This window comes from the organism of the source record quoted next, unplaced genomic scaffold, assembly GCF_019419815.1.
Source record: "Pyrus x bretschneideri cultivar Hongxiangsu unplaced genomic scaffold, Pyrus_bretschneideri_v1 Contig53, whole genome shotgun sequence".
Lineage (NCBI taxonomy): Eukaryota > Viridiplantae > Streptophyta > Magnoliopsida > Rosales > Rosaceae > Pyrus > Pyrus x bretschneideri.
This window is the reverse complement of record NW_025999791.1, coordinates 1,281,760-1,301,577: the sequence shown is the minus strand read 5'-3', so window position 1 is coordinate 1,301,577 and position 19,818 is coordinate 1,281,760. Positions and strand designations below refer to the sequence as shown.

Genomic DNA, 19,818 nt, shown 5'->3' with positions numbered 1-19,818 from the left:
CAAACCATGAACATATCAAAGAAAGAGGCGATCATCTATCCCCTTCTTTACCTATTACCATCATCGACCAAATCAAACCCACTAGAGGTAGAATATCCTTATCAACAATTGAATGCATCAACATGCACTTAGTATAGAAGTTAATTTACAATAATTGTTACCTATACTGAGAGTGACCCAACAACATGACCAGGAACCAATTCCCAAACCGTGCTTGTGAAACTTCAGAAACATTTTCACAGGCAGTAATTTGACGAAATATATTGTCAATCAAACATCAATAATTCCATTACTAACAAAACAATAATATTGTACCATACTTCAATAAATATACTCCACCTGTCACCAGCATTTGCTCAATGTTGAAGGTGGACCATTCGGTGGTGCAATTTGGAGTGGAATACCACCACTCATTCTAAATAGTGGCATTACGAGCATAAAAACTACAACTGAAATTAATCTGAAACACAACACCTCTGCATTCTAAACCCTACATAGTTAAAAGAACATCTCAAATGGAAAGCAAAAATCAATGTTGGTGCATAAGTGTTTTGCAAGAATGGAATGGCTGAATAAGCTCTTACAGTTGTTTTATTTTTCGATTAAATGTAAGCCCTTGGATCACAGTCCAAGTGTGCATCTCAGATTCATTTAGCTAAGTGACTTATTTTGCCACATGTAGTTATCTCGTAGAATAGATGAATGAAGGGCTAGATTTGTTTGATGTAAAAAGAGAAACTCTCACTCTCTCTCCTATATGGTTGTAACGGTAATATGCTTCACAAAAGTTTGGTGTGAAAGCTGAAATGGAATCCAAGAATTCTTAGCGCTCTCTCTCTCATTTCTTCATCTTCGAGCAACATGCATCTTTTGTGCAGGACTCATACACACTATTTTTCATTAATCATCAAAACAAACACATTTTAACATGGTCTCAGAGCTAGGTTCTTTCAAAATATGGGCGTGAATCTATGAATCAAGGTACTGAAGAACCGTGAGCTGAATCGAGCTTCGATACAAAGGAAATTTAAGTTTCTAAGTTTTCTGGGTTACATGATAACAAGTCTAACATGGTCGGATCGAGTGATGCAGATCTTCGTGCACCAATTTTCAATGGGGAAAACTTTGATTACTAGCATATACGAATGAAGACCATATTTCAATCCCATGAGTTCTGGGATATGGTTGAGAAAGGCTTCGATGGTCCAGCAAAGAAAGAGGATGAACATACTGCGAATGAAAGCAAGCTGTTAAGGGAGAATATAGTCAAAGATGCGAAGGCCGTTGGCATTATTCAGAGTGCAGTCTCTGATCAAATCTTTCCTAGGATTACTACACTATAAACGGCGAAAGAGGCCTAGAGTGTGTTGAAGCAAGAGTTTGTGGGAGACAAACAAGTAAGATTTGTGAAACTTCAAGACTTAAGGCATGATTTTGAATACAGTTGAATAGGTGAGCATGAATCATTTTATGTGTATCTTGTTCGATTACATGAATTAGTTATTCAGATGAAAAGTTATGGTGAAAATATTGGTAATCAAAGAATTTTGCAGAAGTTATTGCTAAGTTTGCCTAAGTCCTATGATAGTATTATGTCTATAATAGAGAATACTAAGGATTTGGAGATTGTAGATGTTCAAGATGTGATTGCTACTCTAAAAGGGTATGAGTAAAGGATTAAGAGACGTTCTGAGAATCAGAATGAAAAGGCATTTGCTAGTTTGAGTGTTACTCCCAAACAGAACAAGTATAATGCAAATTAGAACTTCAAGCCACAAAAAAATTGGAAGAATAAAAGGAAAAGTGGGACAATAGGCCTACATATCAATAAGGAAAGTCTGCACCAGCTACTAATACAGCTAAACATTCTTGCAAACACTGCAATAAATTTCATTTTGGTGAGTGTTGGTTTAAGGGAAAGCCTAAATGTCATATTTGTGATAAGTTTGGGCATATAGCTAAAAATTGTCATGGCAAGAAAGTTGTTCAGCATGTACACTATTCAAATCATGTTGAAGAACTCCCACTATGTTTTATGCTTGTCATGTTGCTACTATGAAGAAACTTGAGAATATGTGGTATGTAAATAGTGGTTGCAGAAACCATATGACAAGTAGAGAAGATTTGTTGGTTGACATTGATAAAAGAGTGACTGCCAAGGTTGAGATAGGCACAAGGCAACTGGTGGATGTAGTTGGCAAAGGAAACTTAGTGGTGTAAACAAAACTAGGGAAAAGATATATAAGAGAAGTGATGTTGGTGTCTGGTTTAAAGGAAAATCTTCTAAGTGTGGGACAGATGATGGAGCATGGCTACTTTCTTATCTTTGGAAGGAATAAAGTTGAAGTCTATGAAGATAGTTCTCTCACTAATCTAGTGGTAAAGGTTCCAATGAAAGGCAACATAAGCTTTCCTCTGAACCTGCAATTAGGAACTCAAATTGTAATGAGAGCTAATGTGTGTCAGCCTGCAGAGATTTAGCATAGGAGATTGGGTCACTTAAATGTGAATTCATTGAAACAATTGCAAGAGCAAGAAATGGTTATTGGTATGCCAAAATTGAAGTATGCTAGAGTTATTTATGAAAGATGTGCACTTGGCAAGCATAGCAAGGATGCATTCCCAAGGGAAGCTACTTAGAGAGCATCATTTCCACTAGAATTGGTCCATTCAAACGTATGTGGACCTATGCAAACCTCTACAAATGCTGGGAATAGATACTTTCTCACTTTTATAGATGATTGTACTAAAATATGCTGGATTTATTTTATGAGAAACAAGTCTAAAACATTCAATGTGTTCTAGAAGTTCAAAGCTACTGTGGAATTACAAAGTGGTTACAAGTTAAAGAAATTAAGAAGTGATAGGTGTGGTGAATTCACATCACTTGAATTCACACAGTTCTGTGAAAGCTTAAGGTTAGAAAGGCAATTGACTGTGGCATATTCACCACAACAAAATGGTATAGCAGAAAGGAAGAATATAACCATAATTGAAATGGCTAAATGCATGATGATTGAGAAGTGCATTCCCCTTGAATTTTGGGCAAAAGTTGTCAACACCGCAGTGTACATTTTGAACAGGTGTCTTACTAAGTCTTAGGAAAGGAAAACTCCTTTTGAAAACTATAGTGGAAGCAAGTGTGAGATTAAGCATATGAAGTTATTTGGATCTCTGTGCTATGCTGACATTCCACATCAGCTAAGACAAAAGTTGGCTGAAACCAGCTACAAATGTATATTTTTGGGATATGAAAATTGTGAGAAGGGTTATAGACTTTATAATCTTGAAACTGGAAAGGTGATAATATCCAGGAATACGACTTTCAATGAGGATGCTATCTGGGATTGGAAGAATGGGACTGCAAAGATCATGGAAGTCTTAATTGGTGCTAATAATGCTGAAGAAACATATGGAAAAGAAGGGAGCATAGTTGAATCTAAAATAATACAGTTTACACCAGAAGAATCTCATGATATAAGCAATGATGAACTTGGTTCTCCTGCAAGTAATGTCATTGAACATGGAGACACAAGTCCACATGAGTATGATCACACTTCTCTCAAGTTCAGAAGTTTGAATGAAGTATATGAAAGATGTAATCTCTACATAATTGAACCTAGGTGCTTTGAAGAAGCAGCAAAGGATGAATCATGGTAGCAAGCAATGAGTGCTAACATTGAAATGACAAAGAAGAATTGTACTTGGGATTTAGTTAATAAACCATTTGATAAGCCAGTTATTGGGGTGAAATAGGCTTACAAGACAAAGTTGAACTTAGAGGGATCTGTGCAAAAGAATAAAGCAAGACTAGTAGCTAAAGGCTATTCTTAAAAGCATGTGTCAATTTTAATGAAACTTTTGCACCTGTTGCTAGATTGGATACCATTAGGACCTTGATTGTATTGCCAGCTCAAAAGGGTTGGAAATTATTCCAACTAGATGTTAAGTTTGCATTCTTAAATAATGTTCTACATGAAGAAGTGTATATGGATCAGCCCTTGGGTTTTGTGATCAGTGGTTACGAAGACAAATTTTACATGTTGAAGAAATCGTTGTATTGATTAAAGCAAGCTCCCAAAGCTTGGTATGATGAAATTAACACCTATTTCAACAAATCTGGTTTCAAGAGAAGTCCAAGTAAAGCTACTCTATACATTAAATCCACTGATGCAGGTATTTTAATTGTCTTATTATATGTGAATGATATCATTTATACTGGTAGTTCTAAAGCTACGATTGAAGAATTCAAAGTAGAAATGATGAAACAGTATGACATGACTAATTTGCGCCTTTTGCATCATTTTCTTAGTTTGGGAGTGATTCAAACTGAGAAGAGTATCTTTATAAACCAGAAGAAATATGCAAAGGCATTACTGGAGAAATTTGGGCTCAAGGATTGTAAGTTAGTGGCTACTCCACTTGCAGTTAATGAGAAACTGTGCAAATCTAATGGAAGTGAATGTGCTAATAAAAGTTTGTATATGAAGATTGTTGGCAGTTTGTTATATTAACTACAAGAAGACATGTTGTGATGTTTGCAACATGTTTATTGGCAAGATATATGCATAATCCCACTAGAAACAAATGGGAACAACAAAGAAAGTTCTGAGATACATTCAAGGAACTCTAGACTATGGAATTAAGTATGAAAAGGGAAAATCTGCAATGCTAACTAGCTACTATGACAGTGATTGGGCAGGGAGTGAGGATGACATGAGCATTACCTCTGGTTATGCTTTCAGTTTTGGATTTGGGGTGTTCTCTTGGACATCAGTCAAACAACAAAGAGTGGCTTTATCCACTGCAGAGGCTGAGTATGTTAGTGCTACAGAAGCCACTGCTTAAGCCATTTGGTTGAGGTTTGTGTTAGCATACTTTGGAGAAGAGCAAGTTGATGCTACACCACTACTTTGTAACAATAATTCAGCTATAGCCATGACTAAAAGCCTTATGTTTCACTAGAAAACTAGGCATATCAACAGAAGGTTTCATTTTATCATAGATGCATTGCAAGATAGAACAATTGATTTGATGTATTGCAAGACAAATGAACAATTGGCAGATATATTTACCAAAGCACTTGCTCGAGATTGATTTGAATATCTCATAAATGCACTTGGAGTAAAGGCAGCCAAATACTTAGAATGAAGTGTTGGTGCATAAGTGTTTTGCAAGAATGGAATGGCTGAATAAGCTCTTAAAGTTGTTTTATTTTTCGATTAAATGTAAGCCCTTGGATCACAGTCCAAGTGCGCATCTTAGATTCATTTAGTTAAGTAACTAATCTTGCCACATGTAACTATCTCTAGATGAATGAAGGGCTAGATTTGCTTGATGTAAGAAAGAAAAACTCTCACTCTCTCTCCTATATGGTTGTAACGGTAATATGCTTCACAAAAGTTCGGTGTGAAAACTGAAATGAAATCCAAAAATTCTTAGCTCTCTCTCATTTCTTCATCTTCAAGCAACGTGCATCTTCTGTGCAGGACTCATACACACTATTTTTCATTAATCATCAAAACAAACATATTCTAACATGGCCTTAAGGCCAAGTTCTTTCCAAATCTGGGCGTGAATCTGTGAATCAAGGTACTGGAGGATTGTGAGCTAAATCAAGTTTCAATACGAAGGAATTTGAAGTTTCTGAGTTTTCTGGGTTACTCGATAACAAGTCTAACATGGCTGGATTGAGTGGTGCAGATCTTTGTGCACCAGTTTTCAATGGGGAAAACTTTGATTACTGGCATACGAATGAAGACCATATTTCGATCCCATAAGCTTTGGGATATGGTTGAGAAAGGCTTCGTTGGCCCAGTAAGAAGGAGGATGAACTTACTGCGAACGAGAGCAAGCTGTTAAGGGATAATATAGCCAAAGATGTGAAGGCACTTGGCATTATTCAGAGTGCAGTCTCTGATCAGATCTTTCCAAGGATTGCTACACTATAAATGGCAAATGAGGCTTGGAATATGTTGAAGCAAGAGTTTGTGGGAGACAAACAGGTAAGATCTGTAAAACTTCAAGGCTTAAGGCGTGATTTTGAATACACTCGAATGGGTGAGCATGAATCATTTTCTATATATCTTGTTCAATTGCTTGAATTAGTTATTCAGATGAAAAGTTATGGTGAAGATATTGGTAATCAAAGAATTGTGCAGAAGTTATTTATAATTTTGCCTAAGTCCTATGATAGTATTGTGTCTGTAATAGAGAATACTGAGGATTTGGAGACTATAGATGTTCAAGATGCGATTGCTACTCTAAAAGGGTATGAGCAAAGGATTGAGAGACATTCTAAGAATCAAAATGAAAAGGCATTTGCTAGTTTGAGTGTTACTCCCAAAACAGAACAAATATAATGCAAACTAGAACTTCAAGCCATAGAAAAATTGGAAGAATAAAGGGAAAAAGTGAGATAATAGGCCTACATATCAACAAGGAAAGTCTGCACCAGCTACTGATACAGCTAAAAATTATTGCAAATCCTATGATAAACTTTATTTTGGTGAGTGTTGGTTTAATGGAAAGCCTAAATGTCATATTTGTGATAAGTTTGGGCACATAACTACAGACTGTCATGGCAAGAAAGCTGTTCAGCATGTAAACTATGCAAATCATCTTGAAGAAACTCCCAAAAGAATGCAAAAGAGCAGTGACAAACTTTATAATTAGACTAACTCTGGGCAATTTTTTTGGTAGTTTAAGGGAACAAATACCATGGTGAATTTCATAGACGGTCAAGTCAATCACAAATGGTTCACAATACCAAAACATGGTTCTCAATACCAAAACATAATATACAGCCGAAAATTTACGAAGATTTACACGAGCATAATTTCTGAAGAACCAAACACCAATAAGGTTCACCGTAGGTTTGTCACAGCCGAAACAATCAAGTACTGCCTACAACCAGATAATTGGCAGACAACAAAATCCATCAGAATAAAAACGACGACCACAAAAGCAGGAACCAAAAACTTTCTACCACAGTAGTTTGCCTAATGATGAATAGACCAGTGGAAATCCCGGTCCAATTTATTTGATAAATACATAAGTATCACTTTAAAATCATAAGATCACTTTAAAATAAAATCATTATCTGATACCCATGCTGACTGCCCAGTTTAAGTCGGAGATACTTATTAAACATGTGAACCTACAAAAAATTTGGTAAAGATACAGCAGAGCTTTATACTACAAAGCTTACTGAAGACAATTTTAGAACTATACCTTAATGTTACACCAAACTGAACTTTCTCAGAATTAGTCTTCAATAGCAATTTCTTAGCAAGTCAATGAACCACGCTAGAAGATTTCTCACATGCATGATGCCTAGCACATGTAAAAATAGACCACAAAGACAACCATCTGAAGACGCATGAAATAATATAAATATATGAAACGTTTTGGAACAAAAATGAAAGCAAATGAAATAGTGATTCCAGAAGCGAACTGTGTATATGCCAAAATACATAATATGAGGAAACGTCGAGTTCAACTGACACAATCATTGGAAAAGGACCTTGAATTGTCAAATGTCAGATCATTGCAGTTTGCATAACCAACTTACTTGAGTGCAGATTCATCCTGTATGAAAGCATGAAGTGCATCGACGGCCATGGGGAATGACATAAACAAAAGAAACAGCTGTCTACATGTGCAGCAGAATTAAAACAAAGTCCGTATATTAGCCAAGCAGAAACATAGAAGGAACTAATTCAATAGTTACGATCAAATAAAAAGAAAAGGGAGGGAAATCTCATCCAATGCAACAAGTTGAGACACATAAAAGATGTAAAAGTGAAAACATATATACATCATCAGAAAGGCAACATCTAAAAGTGTATATGGACACGACCTAATAGAATAAAACAAAGGCATTTGGATTGCAAGTTTCCCAAGAAAATCTGTACTAAAAATTCCCATAATTAAATTTGAGTTTTCAACAATACGGACTGTTTCCAGTGCCAAGATGTTGCAAGACACAAGTAATGTTGCACAAGACACCAAAAGTAAAAGAATCAAAGTGTTTCAAAATACTAATGCTCTACGCAAACATCGTCGCCTAAAAATAGAGAAACTACATATCTTAAAATGCATAAAGAAAGCTTCCTAATTTACTACGAAAGGCTGTAAATTGCCATGAAATGGGAAATGTGAAATACTTACAGCATTGGTAAAAGCAGACAGAACTTTTAGCCTTTTATACCTGATTTACAGAATAGAAGGAACTCATTACACACATTATTCTCAATCCAAATTATGCCCAAAGACATTAATATTCCAACTCATCTTACTAATAATCTTACCCGTAAGTGTAAATTTCATCCGGTTTCTTCGAGAAGCAGCCATAGCGAATAACGAAAATGTTAATAAGCCACAACCAAAACTTAACTAAAAAGAATCCGACCCCAAACCTGAAAACAAACTCAATTTGATGCCTCAAACATGTTCGATTTGGCTAATATTTTGCAAAGCTTGGTCTATGAGATGCAACTTAAAAAATAAACAGTTTGGATATTTGAAGTTTGACATGGTTAAATGGGCATATAATATACACACACACACATTGTCAATGATCTTGTAACTTAAGTCCACTTACTCTTGCTCGCAAGAAATCGTTCTGCCTAAAGGAAATGTGGCCGACCTATTATTTTTTATACAGAGTGACCAATTCTATTTAATCTGCACAGTGAAGACGGACATGTGCTACCAGACCTAAATTTAATATTGGAACTAATTAACTTTATATTTTCTAGGAATTTCCCGTGGAAAGACCTTAACTTGCATGAGAATACTACAAAATTCAAGAATTTCCAAATTGAATCAACGGAATAATCTATGAGAAGAGGATTTTATATTTCTTAATTTTCTTCCTGATCACGTCAGTTGGCAGTGAACCTTCCTTGTAGATTTCGTTAGGAGAAAAACAGGTTAGAGAAGTATAAAAAATGAATTCATTAACCGCAATTTTATGACTTTTTTCTGAATTACCTAGAAACTGGCTTCATTCATTTGACTCACACTCCTCTCAAAACCGTCTCATATGGACAGCATGCTGGGGATTCGCTTATGGTTGTGCAAGTGTCGCTTTACTCTTCCAAACTCTTACACCCGAGGCTCTTGAACACACCCTCATACTCGACGGAGAATGGGGCGATAACTGCTGCGGAGGACTGTGCTAAAATCCATCCAAGGATGCGATTCAGTTGTTGGAAGTGCAACGTTCATCTGTGTGTTTCGTGTGTTGAAGTACCTCCTACAACTAGGCACAACTCACAAATTCGGTGGCCTCTCATTCTCCCAAATTTCACTCTCTCTCTCAATTTGGTGCCGGTGGCGCTGAAGGTGGAAACGGTGGAAATGCCACATTTACCACTTAAGTTGTGTATAATAAAAATAGGAAAAAATTATTATATGGTCTCTAGTTTTTAATGTTTATTGGTTAAGATATTATCAGTAAGTTACATTATTTTTTAATGAATTACATGTAAGTTACATCATTTTTATAATAAAAATTAGTAATTGATTTAGAGTTTTAATACTCACACCCTTATTAAATTCCTAATTAATTTTCAATTCAAACATTTCCAAAATATAAATAAAACTACAATAAGTTTGTATAATCTTATATGCACCCATTCTTAAATATACCAATTTGTTATATGAAAAATATGCCTTTTTGAAATATAAAATGTACCATTTTTTATTAAAAATTCATTCAATCTTTTCACTAATCCATTTTTTAAACTTATATTGGTACATTCTATTTCATTAATTTACTATCATTTGTATCATCTCTATCCACAAACAAATGTGAATTCTATTTATATTAAAAAAATGGTACAAATAATGGTACATAGATAAAAATAATATTTTTGTTATAGAAATTGGAAGAGGGAGTGGGCTGATGTGGGCCCAGTTTGAAAATTTTGTTTTATTAGTATTGTTTTATCAAGTTCAAACATGCATGTATAATATCTTTTTTTAGTTTCTTGTGCTCAAACTAATAAAAATTTTGTTTTATTTAGTATTTTTTTTTATCAGGTTCAAACATTTATAAATAATAACATGTTTTATTCGTTTCTTGTGCTCAAACTGACTTTCATGAATGTATTTTATATTAAAGTATTTTAACATCCATCTTGACTTTACTTTTTCCTCCTAAATTTTCTTTTTTTTCGGTTTCTTCCTTGTGAGTGAACTTTCCATGCAAATTTCGTTAGGAGAAAAAACAGGTTTAGAAGTATAAAAAAGGAATTCAATAACCCCAGTTTTGTTGACTTTTCAATCCTCAAGTAACCATCATGATGCTGAATAATATGAACACAATACAATTCTAAATCCGTTTATTCGAATCGATCGACTTTTCCTTCTAATACAAGCCATCAGACTCTGCCCTCAATTAGCTTAAATATATTGCAAAACTGTGTCCTCCTCCTACTTGAACCTTGAAATTAACCCTCACCTTCTACCTTGGATTTCTTTCGATCTCTCGAACTCTGTACCGAAAAACCTTCATGAGTAGGATGCAAGTTTCTTTGATACGAAGGTCTGCAGTCCTCCTACTGGCCCTCTTGCACTTGTGTGCTGTTAATCCAGCACGAAGCTTGAATTTTAGCTATCCCACATTTCGAGACAACGTTGATGATGAGGATTTTGTATTCAACAACTCAAATATAGCTTTAAACGCCGTCCAAGTGACTCATGATGTTAGGGGGGCCTCCATCGTGAACAAAGCTGGAAGGTTTTTGTATAAAAAACCATTCAAACTTTGGGGGAAAGGCAAAGGCGCCGATCGCAGCACAGCTTCTTTCAATTCTACCTTTGTACTTAACATCGCTCCGCAAACCAACCCAGGTGGTGAAGGCTTGGCCTTTATCTTAACCGAAAGCTCCGCTCTTCCGGAGAACAGCACAGGTGAATGGCTTGGAATTGTAAATGCAGCGTCAAACGGATCTGCTGAAGCTAAAATAGTGGCAGTAGAATTCGACACAAGAAAGAGCTACGCAGAAGATGTGGATGACAACCATGTGGGGTTGGACGTAAACAGCGTTTACTCGATTCAACAAGTGCCTTTGCTTGGCTATGGTGTTAATCTATCAAGCGGAACGAATTACACAGTGAGAATTGAGTATGCCAACCAGAACATCACCGTCTTTGTTTCCCAGACCAATGAAACTACGGAAGGAATGGAGAATGCTCCGGTTTTGTCTCACACTCTCGATCTCTCAACCTATCTTTCGCAGGAGGTCTATGTTGGATTCTCAGCTTCCACGGGCAGTAACACTCAGCTAAATTGCATCCTGTCGTGGGAGTTCAACTCTTCGCATATAGATGAAGATTCAAACCTGCTGTGGGTTTGGATTCTGGTCCCAGTAGTAGTACTACTTTTGGTAACTGGAGTTTCTTGTTACTTCTTCTGGACAAGGCGAGGTGAAAACGAGGATGTGCTTCCGAGGATTCAAGATGAGATCCAAACAACTTCCATGGCTCCAACAAAATTCAAACTGAAAGAACTTCAAAGAGCAACAGGCAGATTCAATCCCAAGAACAAGCTCGGAAAAGGTGGCTTTGGAACCGTCTATAAGGGACTCCTGGGAGATAAAGAGATAGCAGTCAAGCGAGTCTCAAAGAATTCGCATCAAGGCAAGCAAGAATTCATAGCAGAAGTCACCACAATCGGCAGCCTTCGTCACAAAAATCTGGTCAAACTAATTGGATGGTGCTACGAAAGCCATGAGCTTCTTATCGTCTATGAGTTCATGCCAAATGGAAGCCTAGACAGATTTGTATACAGGGACGAGAGTGTTGGCACGGAGATGGGCAAACCAACACTGAGCTGGGAAAGAAGGCGCAGCATAATATTTGGAGTTGCTCAGGCGCTAGATTATCTTCACAATGGATGTGAGAAGAGAGTGCTTCACAGAGACATCAAAGCCAGCAATATCATGCTGGACTCAGATTTCATCGCGAGGCTGGGAGACTTTGGGCTCGCACGTACCATTCAGCAAAGTAACTTGACTCACCACTCCACAAATGAGATTGCAGGAACGCCAGGCTACATGGCTCCGGAGACATTTCTAACTGGAAGGGCAACTGTTGAGACGGATGTTTATGCATTTGGGGTTCTTATGCTAGAAGTTGTCTGTGGACGAAGGCCTGGTAATCAAAACGAACAGAACAACTACAACAACAGCATAGTGTATTGGCTGTGGGATCTTTATAGAAGAGGAAGGATCCTTGAAGCTGTTGACTCAAGAATGGATGGAGACATCGACGAGGATGATATGGCATGCGTGCTGATGTTGGGGTTAACGTGTTGCCACCCTAATCCACATGAGAGGCCGTCTATGAGAACCGTCCTTATGGTTCTTACAAGGGAAGCTCATCTGCCAGCTTTGCCCCAAGAACGACCTGCTTTTGTGTGGCCGGCCATGCCTCCATCGTTCAAAGACGATACAGAATCTAATGTGGCTGGAGGTCAACTGACTGCACACACAGAACTCAGCGGAAGATGACTAATATAGCCAGATCAGAAATCAAGAGAAGCCTTTGTCTTCTGGAAATGTAAGAAATAATGTATGTGTATATGTTATGCGTGTTCATTTGTATCGTATCACGCAAGTTAATTAGGATAGAAGTTTTACCGAAGCACTTGATTCACTCATAACCCCTCTGCTTTACGCTTAGGTCTTGTAATAAATCCGCTTAGGAAGTGAGAGGTTTTTGGTACGATCTCGTGGATGACGAATTCGATACCAAATTAGGTTGATCATTGTATGACTTAACCGAACTCCCTCTCTCCTAGTGTATATCGTTGTACTAAAAAAAATTCCGCTTAGGAAAAGCCAAGGGCTACTTTCCCTGCAGGCTGCAGACAATGCTACATTAATTATCTCTATTTTGCATTTTATTTATTTCAGGGTATTGCTTCTTTCTTTTTTTTTTTTTTTTTTTTTTTCTAGTGCATCAATATTTTTACATTAGGGGAGAGGTAGTTCGGCTAAACCACACAATGGTCAACATAATTTGGTATTGAATTCACCATCCACGATATTCGAACCCAAGATATCTCACTTTTAAGCAAAGAGATATATCATCAGACCATAGTACTGAGTGGCAGGGCATTGCATATTTATAGGGGTGGGCACTTGGAACCGAAAACCAAAACCGAAACATGAATCGAATCGAACCGTACCGAACAATTTGGTTTTGCGATTTTGAAATGGTTGCGATTTCAAAATAGAACCGTAGCAAAGAAAACGGTTTGGTTTCGGTTTTGGGTTTTCAAAACCGCACCGAAACCAAAACTGAAACCACACCATATATTGAATGTTATGTTTTAATTAGTTCAACTAGACTAGTCATCCAATTTTGCACCATTATTCGACATTGGTGCCCTAAACTCACTGCTTGCATCTGTCTGTCTCTCTCTTTCTTAAAACCCATCTTCATCTCTCTCTCTCAAAACTCATCTTCATCTCTTCCACAATCAACATCAGTACCCTGAACTCACTGCTTGCATCTCTGCATGCGACCTGGCTGCTTGCATCTCTGCATGCGACCTGGCTGACCTTTTTATCCATGGTTGTAGTGTGGTTCTTGCCATCGCAAGGCTTTAGTGGCCTTGGTGGGACCATTATATCCATCCCATGGCTTCTGGCATAATATACATTACTTAACTGTACAAATCCTTTTACCTGTAGAACCAAATTAGATGAGAAAATTCTTTTATGTGCAATACAGTGTTTATTGATGAACATTTCAAATTTTCTCAAGTTTATATTGATGACTTAATCATTGCCTTATCTCTACTCCTTCCACTAATTACTACTGTTGGAAAATACTTGGCAAGATTTGTCATAAGATCACAACTAAGTCCAAATGGCTAGAAGTAGAACGTACCACCCAAGAATTATAAGCTAAATCTGAGGAGAGTGGTCTATTAGGGGTAGAGATGTCATGCAGGTTTGACGGTCTTATGCATAAATAGGTGTATATTTTAAATTATACATTTTTTTCTCAAAACTAAACCGAAACCGTTTGAAACCGTACTAAACCAAACCAAACGGTTTGGTTTCATTTCGGTTTTGGCTTCAAAACCGCACCGAACCTCACCACAAAAAATTACGGTTTAACCACACTGAATCGTACCGTGCCCACCCCTACATATTTAATTACTTGCCCTATCGAAGCTTGTTCATATTTAATTACAAACATGACAAGGATTTTGAAACTTTAGTCACTAAACAAGTACAATATGACAATTGCATTTCACCATTACTTGCCCTATCCAATTCGTTGGCTTTACCACCTTAACCTTTAAAATAACAGGCACCTAATATATTAGTTGCGGGGAATTGTTATTAGCATTCTAAAAATCTCATTTGACACTTCAAACTTTCTATAATTAAAAAGAAAAATACACTTGTGAGGAGTGTATAATGAGATTTTTGAAGTGCTAATAACAATCTCCTTGTTGTGCTGAACCTAATCACTGCCAAACCGGACAAAAGATTAAAACCGAGATCAATGCCCCAAACCAGAAAATTCAATCTCAATTCCAATCCCCTCTCCTCCATCCACACCATCAAGTTTGTCAGTTTTAAGCGAAGAGATATATCATCAGACCGTAGTACTGAGTGACAGGGCATTGCATATTTAGTTACTTGCCCTATCCAAGCTTGTTCATATTTAATTACAAACATGACAAGAATTTTGTGACTTTAATCACTGAACAAGTACAATATGACAATAGCATTTCATCATCACTTGCCCTATCCAATTCGTTGGCTTTACCACCTTAACTTTTAAAATAACAGGCACCTAATATGTTTCTTGCGCTGAACCTGATCACTGCCAAGCCAAAACAAAAGATTCAAATCAAGATCAATGCCCCCAAACCAGAAAATTCAATCTCAATTCCAATCCCCTCTCCTCCAACCACACCATCAGGTTCTCCTTTTGAAGAAGCAATGTCACTAAGCTCAACTAAAAGGACACTCTGAAAGCGTTTCCAATGGAATCCCTATTTAGGGACTTCCACCACCATTTTTTAGTACTTATTGAAGGACCTCATAGTAGAATCTCTAAATTTGAAGTTTTCATGCTTCTATGTTATAATTTGATTAGGTGCATATTTTTTGCTAATGTTAATATTTTTTTTTTATGATTTTATGTTATACTTTGATTAGGTGCACATTTTTTTGTGAATGTTGACATTTTTTTTAATTAATTAAAAGCATTAAAAGCTTCCATTAAAATTGTGAGCCCCATTTTCAACTCAAGATTGTCCCTATCCAATATGCATCCAATAAGTCTCTATAGACTCACTTTCCAATCCATTGGAGATTCAATTTGCCCCTGTATTTGTTTACACCCTTTTATACGGTGATTGTTCATATTTAAAGACTCCACTAGAGATGCTCTTAGTTTTTTGATAATTGGGTCGGCTGTTACCGTTTAGTGTTTGTGGTTTCATGTTGTATCTACCGTCATTTAACTGAATGTCAAATGCAGACCCAGGAAAAAAATTCAGGTCGTTAAAACATAAATGTATTTGATTATAAATGTATAATTATATTAGACTTTTTTTTTTTTCACCCACTGGTTACACCATGGCTTCAAATGAAAAAAGTTAGAACAAATCTAAATCTTAGACTCGGATCCAATGCCATCTTCACCAACTACCAAACAACGCAGAAAGCCGAACAAAAATTTCTCAAACACTGTCAGCTTGCACTGTCAAGTCCTGTATTCCCAAATCATGGTACAAACCGTGAACATATCGAAGAACGGGGCGATCATCTATCCCCTTTTTTACCTGTTACCATCATCGACTAAAATCAGACCCTCTAAAGGTGGAATATCCTCATCGACAATTGACTGCATCAAAATGCACGTAGTACAGAAGTTGATTTACAATAATTGTTACCTGTACTGAGAGCGACCCAACAACGTGACCAGGAACCAGTTCCCAAAACCGCGCTTGTGAAACTTCAGAAACATCTTCACAGGCAGTAATCTGACGAAATATATTGTCAATCAAACATCAATAACTCCATTACTAACAAAACATTAGTATTGCGCCATATTTCAATAAATATATACCACCTGTCGCCAGCATTTGCTCAATGCTGAAGGTGGAACATTCGGTGGTGCCATTTGGAGTAGAATACCACCACTCGCTCTAAATAGTGGCATTACGAGCATAAAAACTGCAACTGACACTAATCCGAAACACAAAACCTCTGCATTCTGAACCCTACATAGTTGAAGACGAATCTCAAAATGGGAAACAAAAAACAAGGCAAACAAAATAGAAGAAAAATAGACAGAAAATCAAGCATTATTTACGCACCCAATTGACAGAAACCAGGATGCCAATATCAACCCTGCACTGGGAAACAAATTTCCATATACCAGCTTCAGATAGAAGTTCACATGATAAATATATATAGTTACATAGGGTCTCGCTCGACTTATGTTGGCAGACCGATTCTGGAACAGAATTCTAATAAGAATAAACTGATTTAACTGTCTAGATTCAGTGTCTGGCAATATAATCATCTTATGCTGCCAGACAGACTGGGAAGACAATATTTCTGTTGTTACATGTATTCACAAAAAGAGATAACGAGAGGAAGCATATTGTACCTGCGAATTGAATCTGCAAGAACATGCAGACAAACAGAGTGATTGTTCATATCTTCTGCATGTCTGTAAACTGCATAACATATGTGCACCACATAAAACAGAAGTAAAGGATGGAAACCAAAAAATATCATTCCCAATGCTCATACACAGAAGTAAAGCCCTTAAAAGGGGCATGAGACATTGATACAGTGTGCATAAATTAATCATATCCCACACATTTACCAATAGCCTCTATATTTGTTTTGTGATGATCTGAAGTCACTTAATTAGGATGCACAAAGATAATAAAGGCTAAACGGAACACTGATGGATACACCAATACCAGTGGTCTCCAGAAAATACAACATATCATGAGGCTAATGTATGTGTAAGGAACGTGACCGCACCATTCCAATGTGTCATGGAAAACTTTACTTTCCGATTGTAGGCCAAAATCTTTCAACTGATCGTGTATTACTGTAAATATTTAGGTTACGGCAAAAACCAGAATGATTTCTCTGGCCTTTGATGCCAAGTTAACTAAGTTGCACACCAAGTTATATACTAACTCCACTATCCTGAACTTTTAAAAGAATGCAAAAGAGCAGTGGCAAATATTCTAATTAGACTAACCCTGGGGAATTTTTCAGTAGTTAAGGGGAAGTCCCAAAAACAAATACCATGGTGAATTTCATAGACGGTCAAGTCAATCACAAATGGTCTCAATGCCAAAACATAAAATACAGCTGAAAACTTACCAAGATTTACACGAGCATAATTTCTGAAGAACCAAACACCAATAAGGTTCACCAGTAGATTTGTCACAGCCGAAACAATCAAGTAATGCCTACAACCAGATAATTGGCAGAAGACAAAATCCATCAGAATAAAAACTACAACCACAAAAACAAGTAACCAAAAATTTTCTACCACAGTAGTTTGCCTAATGATGAATAGACCAGTGGAAATCCAGGTCCAATTTATTTGAAAAATACATAAGTATCTACTATGTACCAAATCATGAGATCACTTTCAAATAAAATCATCTGATACCCTTGCTAACTGCCCATTTTAAGTCAGAGATACTTATTAAACATGTGACCTACAAAAAATTTGGTAAAGATACAGCAGAGCTTTAAACTACAAAGCTTACTGAAGACAATATTAGAATTACACTTTAATGTTACACCAAAATGAACTTTCTCAGAATTAGTCTTCAACAGTAATGTCTTAGCAAGTCAATGAACCACACTAGCCTAGGGGATTTCTCACATGCATGATGCCTAGCACATATAATAATAGACCACAAAGACAACCATCTGAAGACACATGAAATAATATAAATATATATAACATATTTTGGAACAACAATGAAAGAAGGCAAATGAAATAGTGATCCCGGAAGTGAAAAGTGTATATGGCAAAATACATAATATGAAGAAAATTTAAGTTCAAATGACACAATCATTGGAAAAGGACCCTGAATTGTTGAATGTCAGATCATTGTAGTTTGCATAACCAACTTACTTGTGTTCAGATTCATCCTGTATGAAAGCATGAAGTGCTTCGACAGCCAAGGAGAATGACATAAACAAAAGAAACAGCTGTCTACATGTGCAGCAGAATCAAAACAAAGTCCATATATTAGCCAAGCAGAAACATGGAAGGAAATAATTCAATAGTTACGATCAAATAAAAAGAAAAGGGATGGCAATCTCATCCAATGCAACAAGTTGAGCTACATAAGAGATGTAAAAGCGAAAACATATATACATCATCAGAAAGGCAACATCTAAAAATGTCTATAACCGAATAAAACAAAGGCATTTGGATTGCAACCAAGAAAATCTGTACTAAAAATTCACAAAAATTTGAGTTTTTAACAATATGGATTGTTCCCGGTGCCAAGAATTCCGCCAGACACAAGTAATGTTTAACAAGACACAAAAGTAATAGAATCAAAGTGTTTCAAAATACTAATGCTCTACGCAAACATCGTCACCTAAAAATAGAGAAACTACATATCTTAAAATGCATAAAGAAAGCTTTCTAATTTACTACGAAAGGCTGCAAATTGCCATGATATGCCATGATACGGGAAATGTGAAATACTTACAGCATTGGTAAAAGCAGACAGAACTTGTAGCCTTTTATACCTGATTTACAGAATAAAAGGAACTCATTACACACATCATTCTCAAACCAAATTATGCCCAAAGACATTAATCTTCCAACTCATCTTACTAACAATCTTACCCGTAAGTGTAAATTTCATCCGGTTTCTTTCGAGAAGCCGCCATAGCGAATAACGAAAACGTTAATAAGCCACAACCAAAACTTAAATGAAAAGAATCAGACACCAAACCTGAAAACAAACCAAAAAAACAATTCAACCAAATTTCGAACGATAACATCGAAAATTTCATATAAATTTAGGTAATCAGTGATTTTTTTCGAACCTATACGTCCAGTGAAGAGTCCAATAAATAACTCCACTGTCGAATACGCGACATTAAGCGAAATCAACAAGAACAACCTCTTCATATACCGGTTTCCGGACCTTAATATCCGAAACACCGATTCAAAAACCACCAAAACCGACAACTTCTCGGCAGAAACGCTCCGGCCCCCGAAAATCTTGTCGCTTTCCTCCGTCAGATACGCCCCCGGCGGAACGTCGATGCTGGACACGCTCCGGGAGAGAAACGGCGTCGCCTCGGAGTCGTTGAGATTGATGGAGACCGGCGTGTGCGGAGGTTCGCGGTGCGGCTGGAACGAGGCTTGGCGGGAAAATGCCAATCTTCGATCGGTGGCGCCGAGTCCGAAGTCGGCGCTCCATGGATTCTGAGAGGCTTTGAAGGAATTGGATTTGTCCATGAAGACTGATGGGAAATCTGATTTGAATAGTTAGGGTTTGGATTGAAAGGATCGAAGTCTGAGATTCATACTTGCTTAGAAACCCCTAATATGAGGGACAGGAGAAGACTGAGAGTCAAGTAAACGGAGCTCCAGGCTGAAGAACACGACTTGTTCAAAAATGTGGGGTCCCGTTTTTGTGGAATTTGCCTGCCGTCTGATTTCGGATCAACGGAGTACATTTGAGAATCAGACGATTTTTATTGTGGTTCTTTTTAGTGCTGCTATGCCCACCTGGTTTTCCGTCGTAAATTTTAATGA

At 37.0% G+C, this 19,818-nt stretch overlaps 2 protein-coding genes and 1 pseudogene across 6 annotated transcripts; 1 reads left to right on the top strand and 2 right to left on the bottom strand.

Annotated features, from left to right (window-relative positions):
• On the bottom strand, positions 1-19,665 carry LOC125470866 (metal tolerance protein C2-like). 5 transcript variants are annotated; one of them, XM_048570580.1, is made up of 10 exons: positions 19,101-19,663; positions 18,898-19,006; positions 18,758-18,797; positions 18,169-18,245; positions 17,400-17,488; positions 16,663-16,732; positions 16,367-16,405; positions 16,120-16,270; positions 15,941-16,030; positions 1-51 (listed from the first exon to the last, which is right to left on the bottom strand). In XM_048570580.1, exons 1-10 carry the CDS (start codon positions 19,516-19,518, stop codon positions 16-18), a joined length of 1,119 nt encoding a protein of 372 aa, XP_048426537.1. In that variant the 5' UTR covers positions 19,519-19,663; the 3' UTR covers positions 1-15. The 5 variants fall into 5 exon arrangements, 3 of the variants coding, with proteins under 3 accessions (XP_048426537.1, XP_048426536.1, XP_048426535.1); XM_048570579.1 differs by lacking the exon at positions 1-51 and adding an exon at positions 15,540-15,829 and having other exon boundaries at positions 16,120-16,263; positions 16,367-16,400; positions 19,101-19,665; XM_048570578.1 differs by lacking the exon at positions 1-51 and adding an exon at positions 15,540-15,829 and having other exon boundaries at positions 19,101-19,657.
• On the bottom strand, positions 6,569-9,234 carry LOC103958879 (annotated as a pseudogene).
• Positions 10,345-12,941, top strand: LOC103959501 (probable L-type lectin-domain containing receptor kinase S.5). The gene has a single exon (XM_048570577.1). The coding sequence runs from the start codon at positions 10,524-10,526 to the stop codon at positions 12,522-12,524; it is 2,001 nt and encodes a 666-aa protein (XP_048426534.1). The 5' UTR covers positions 10,345-10,523; the 3' UTR covers positions 12,525-12,941.
• Positions 19,666-19,818: the final 153 nt, after the last annotated feature.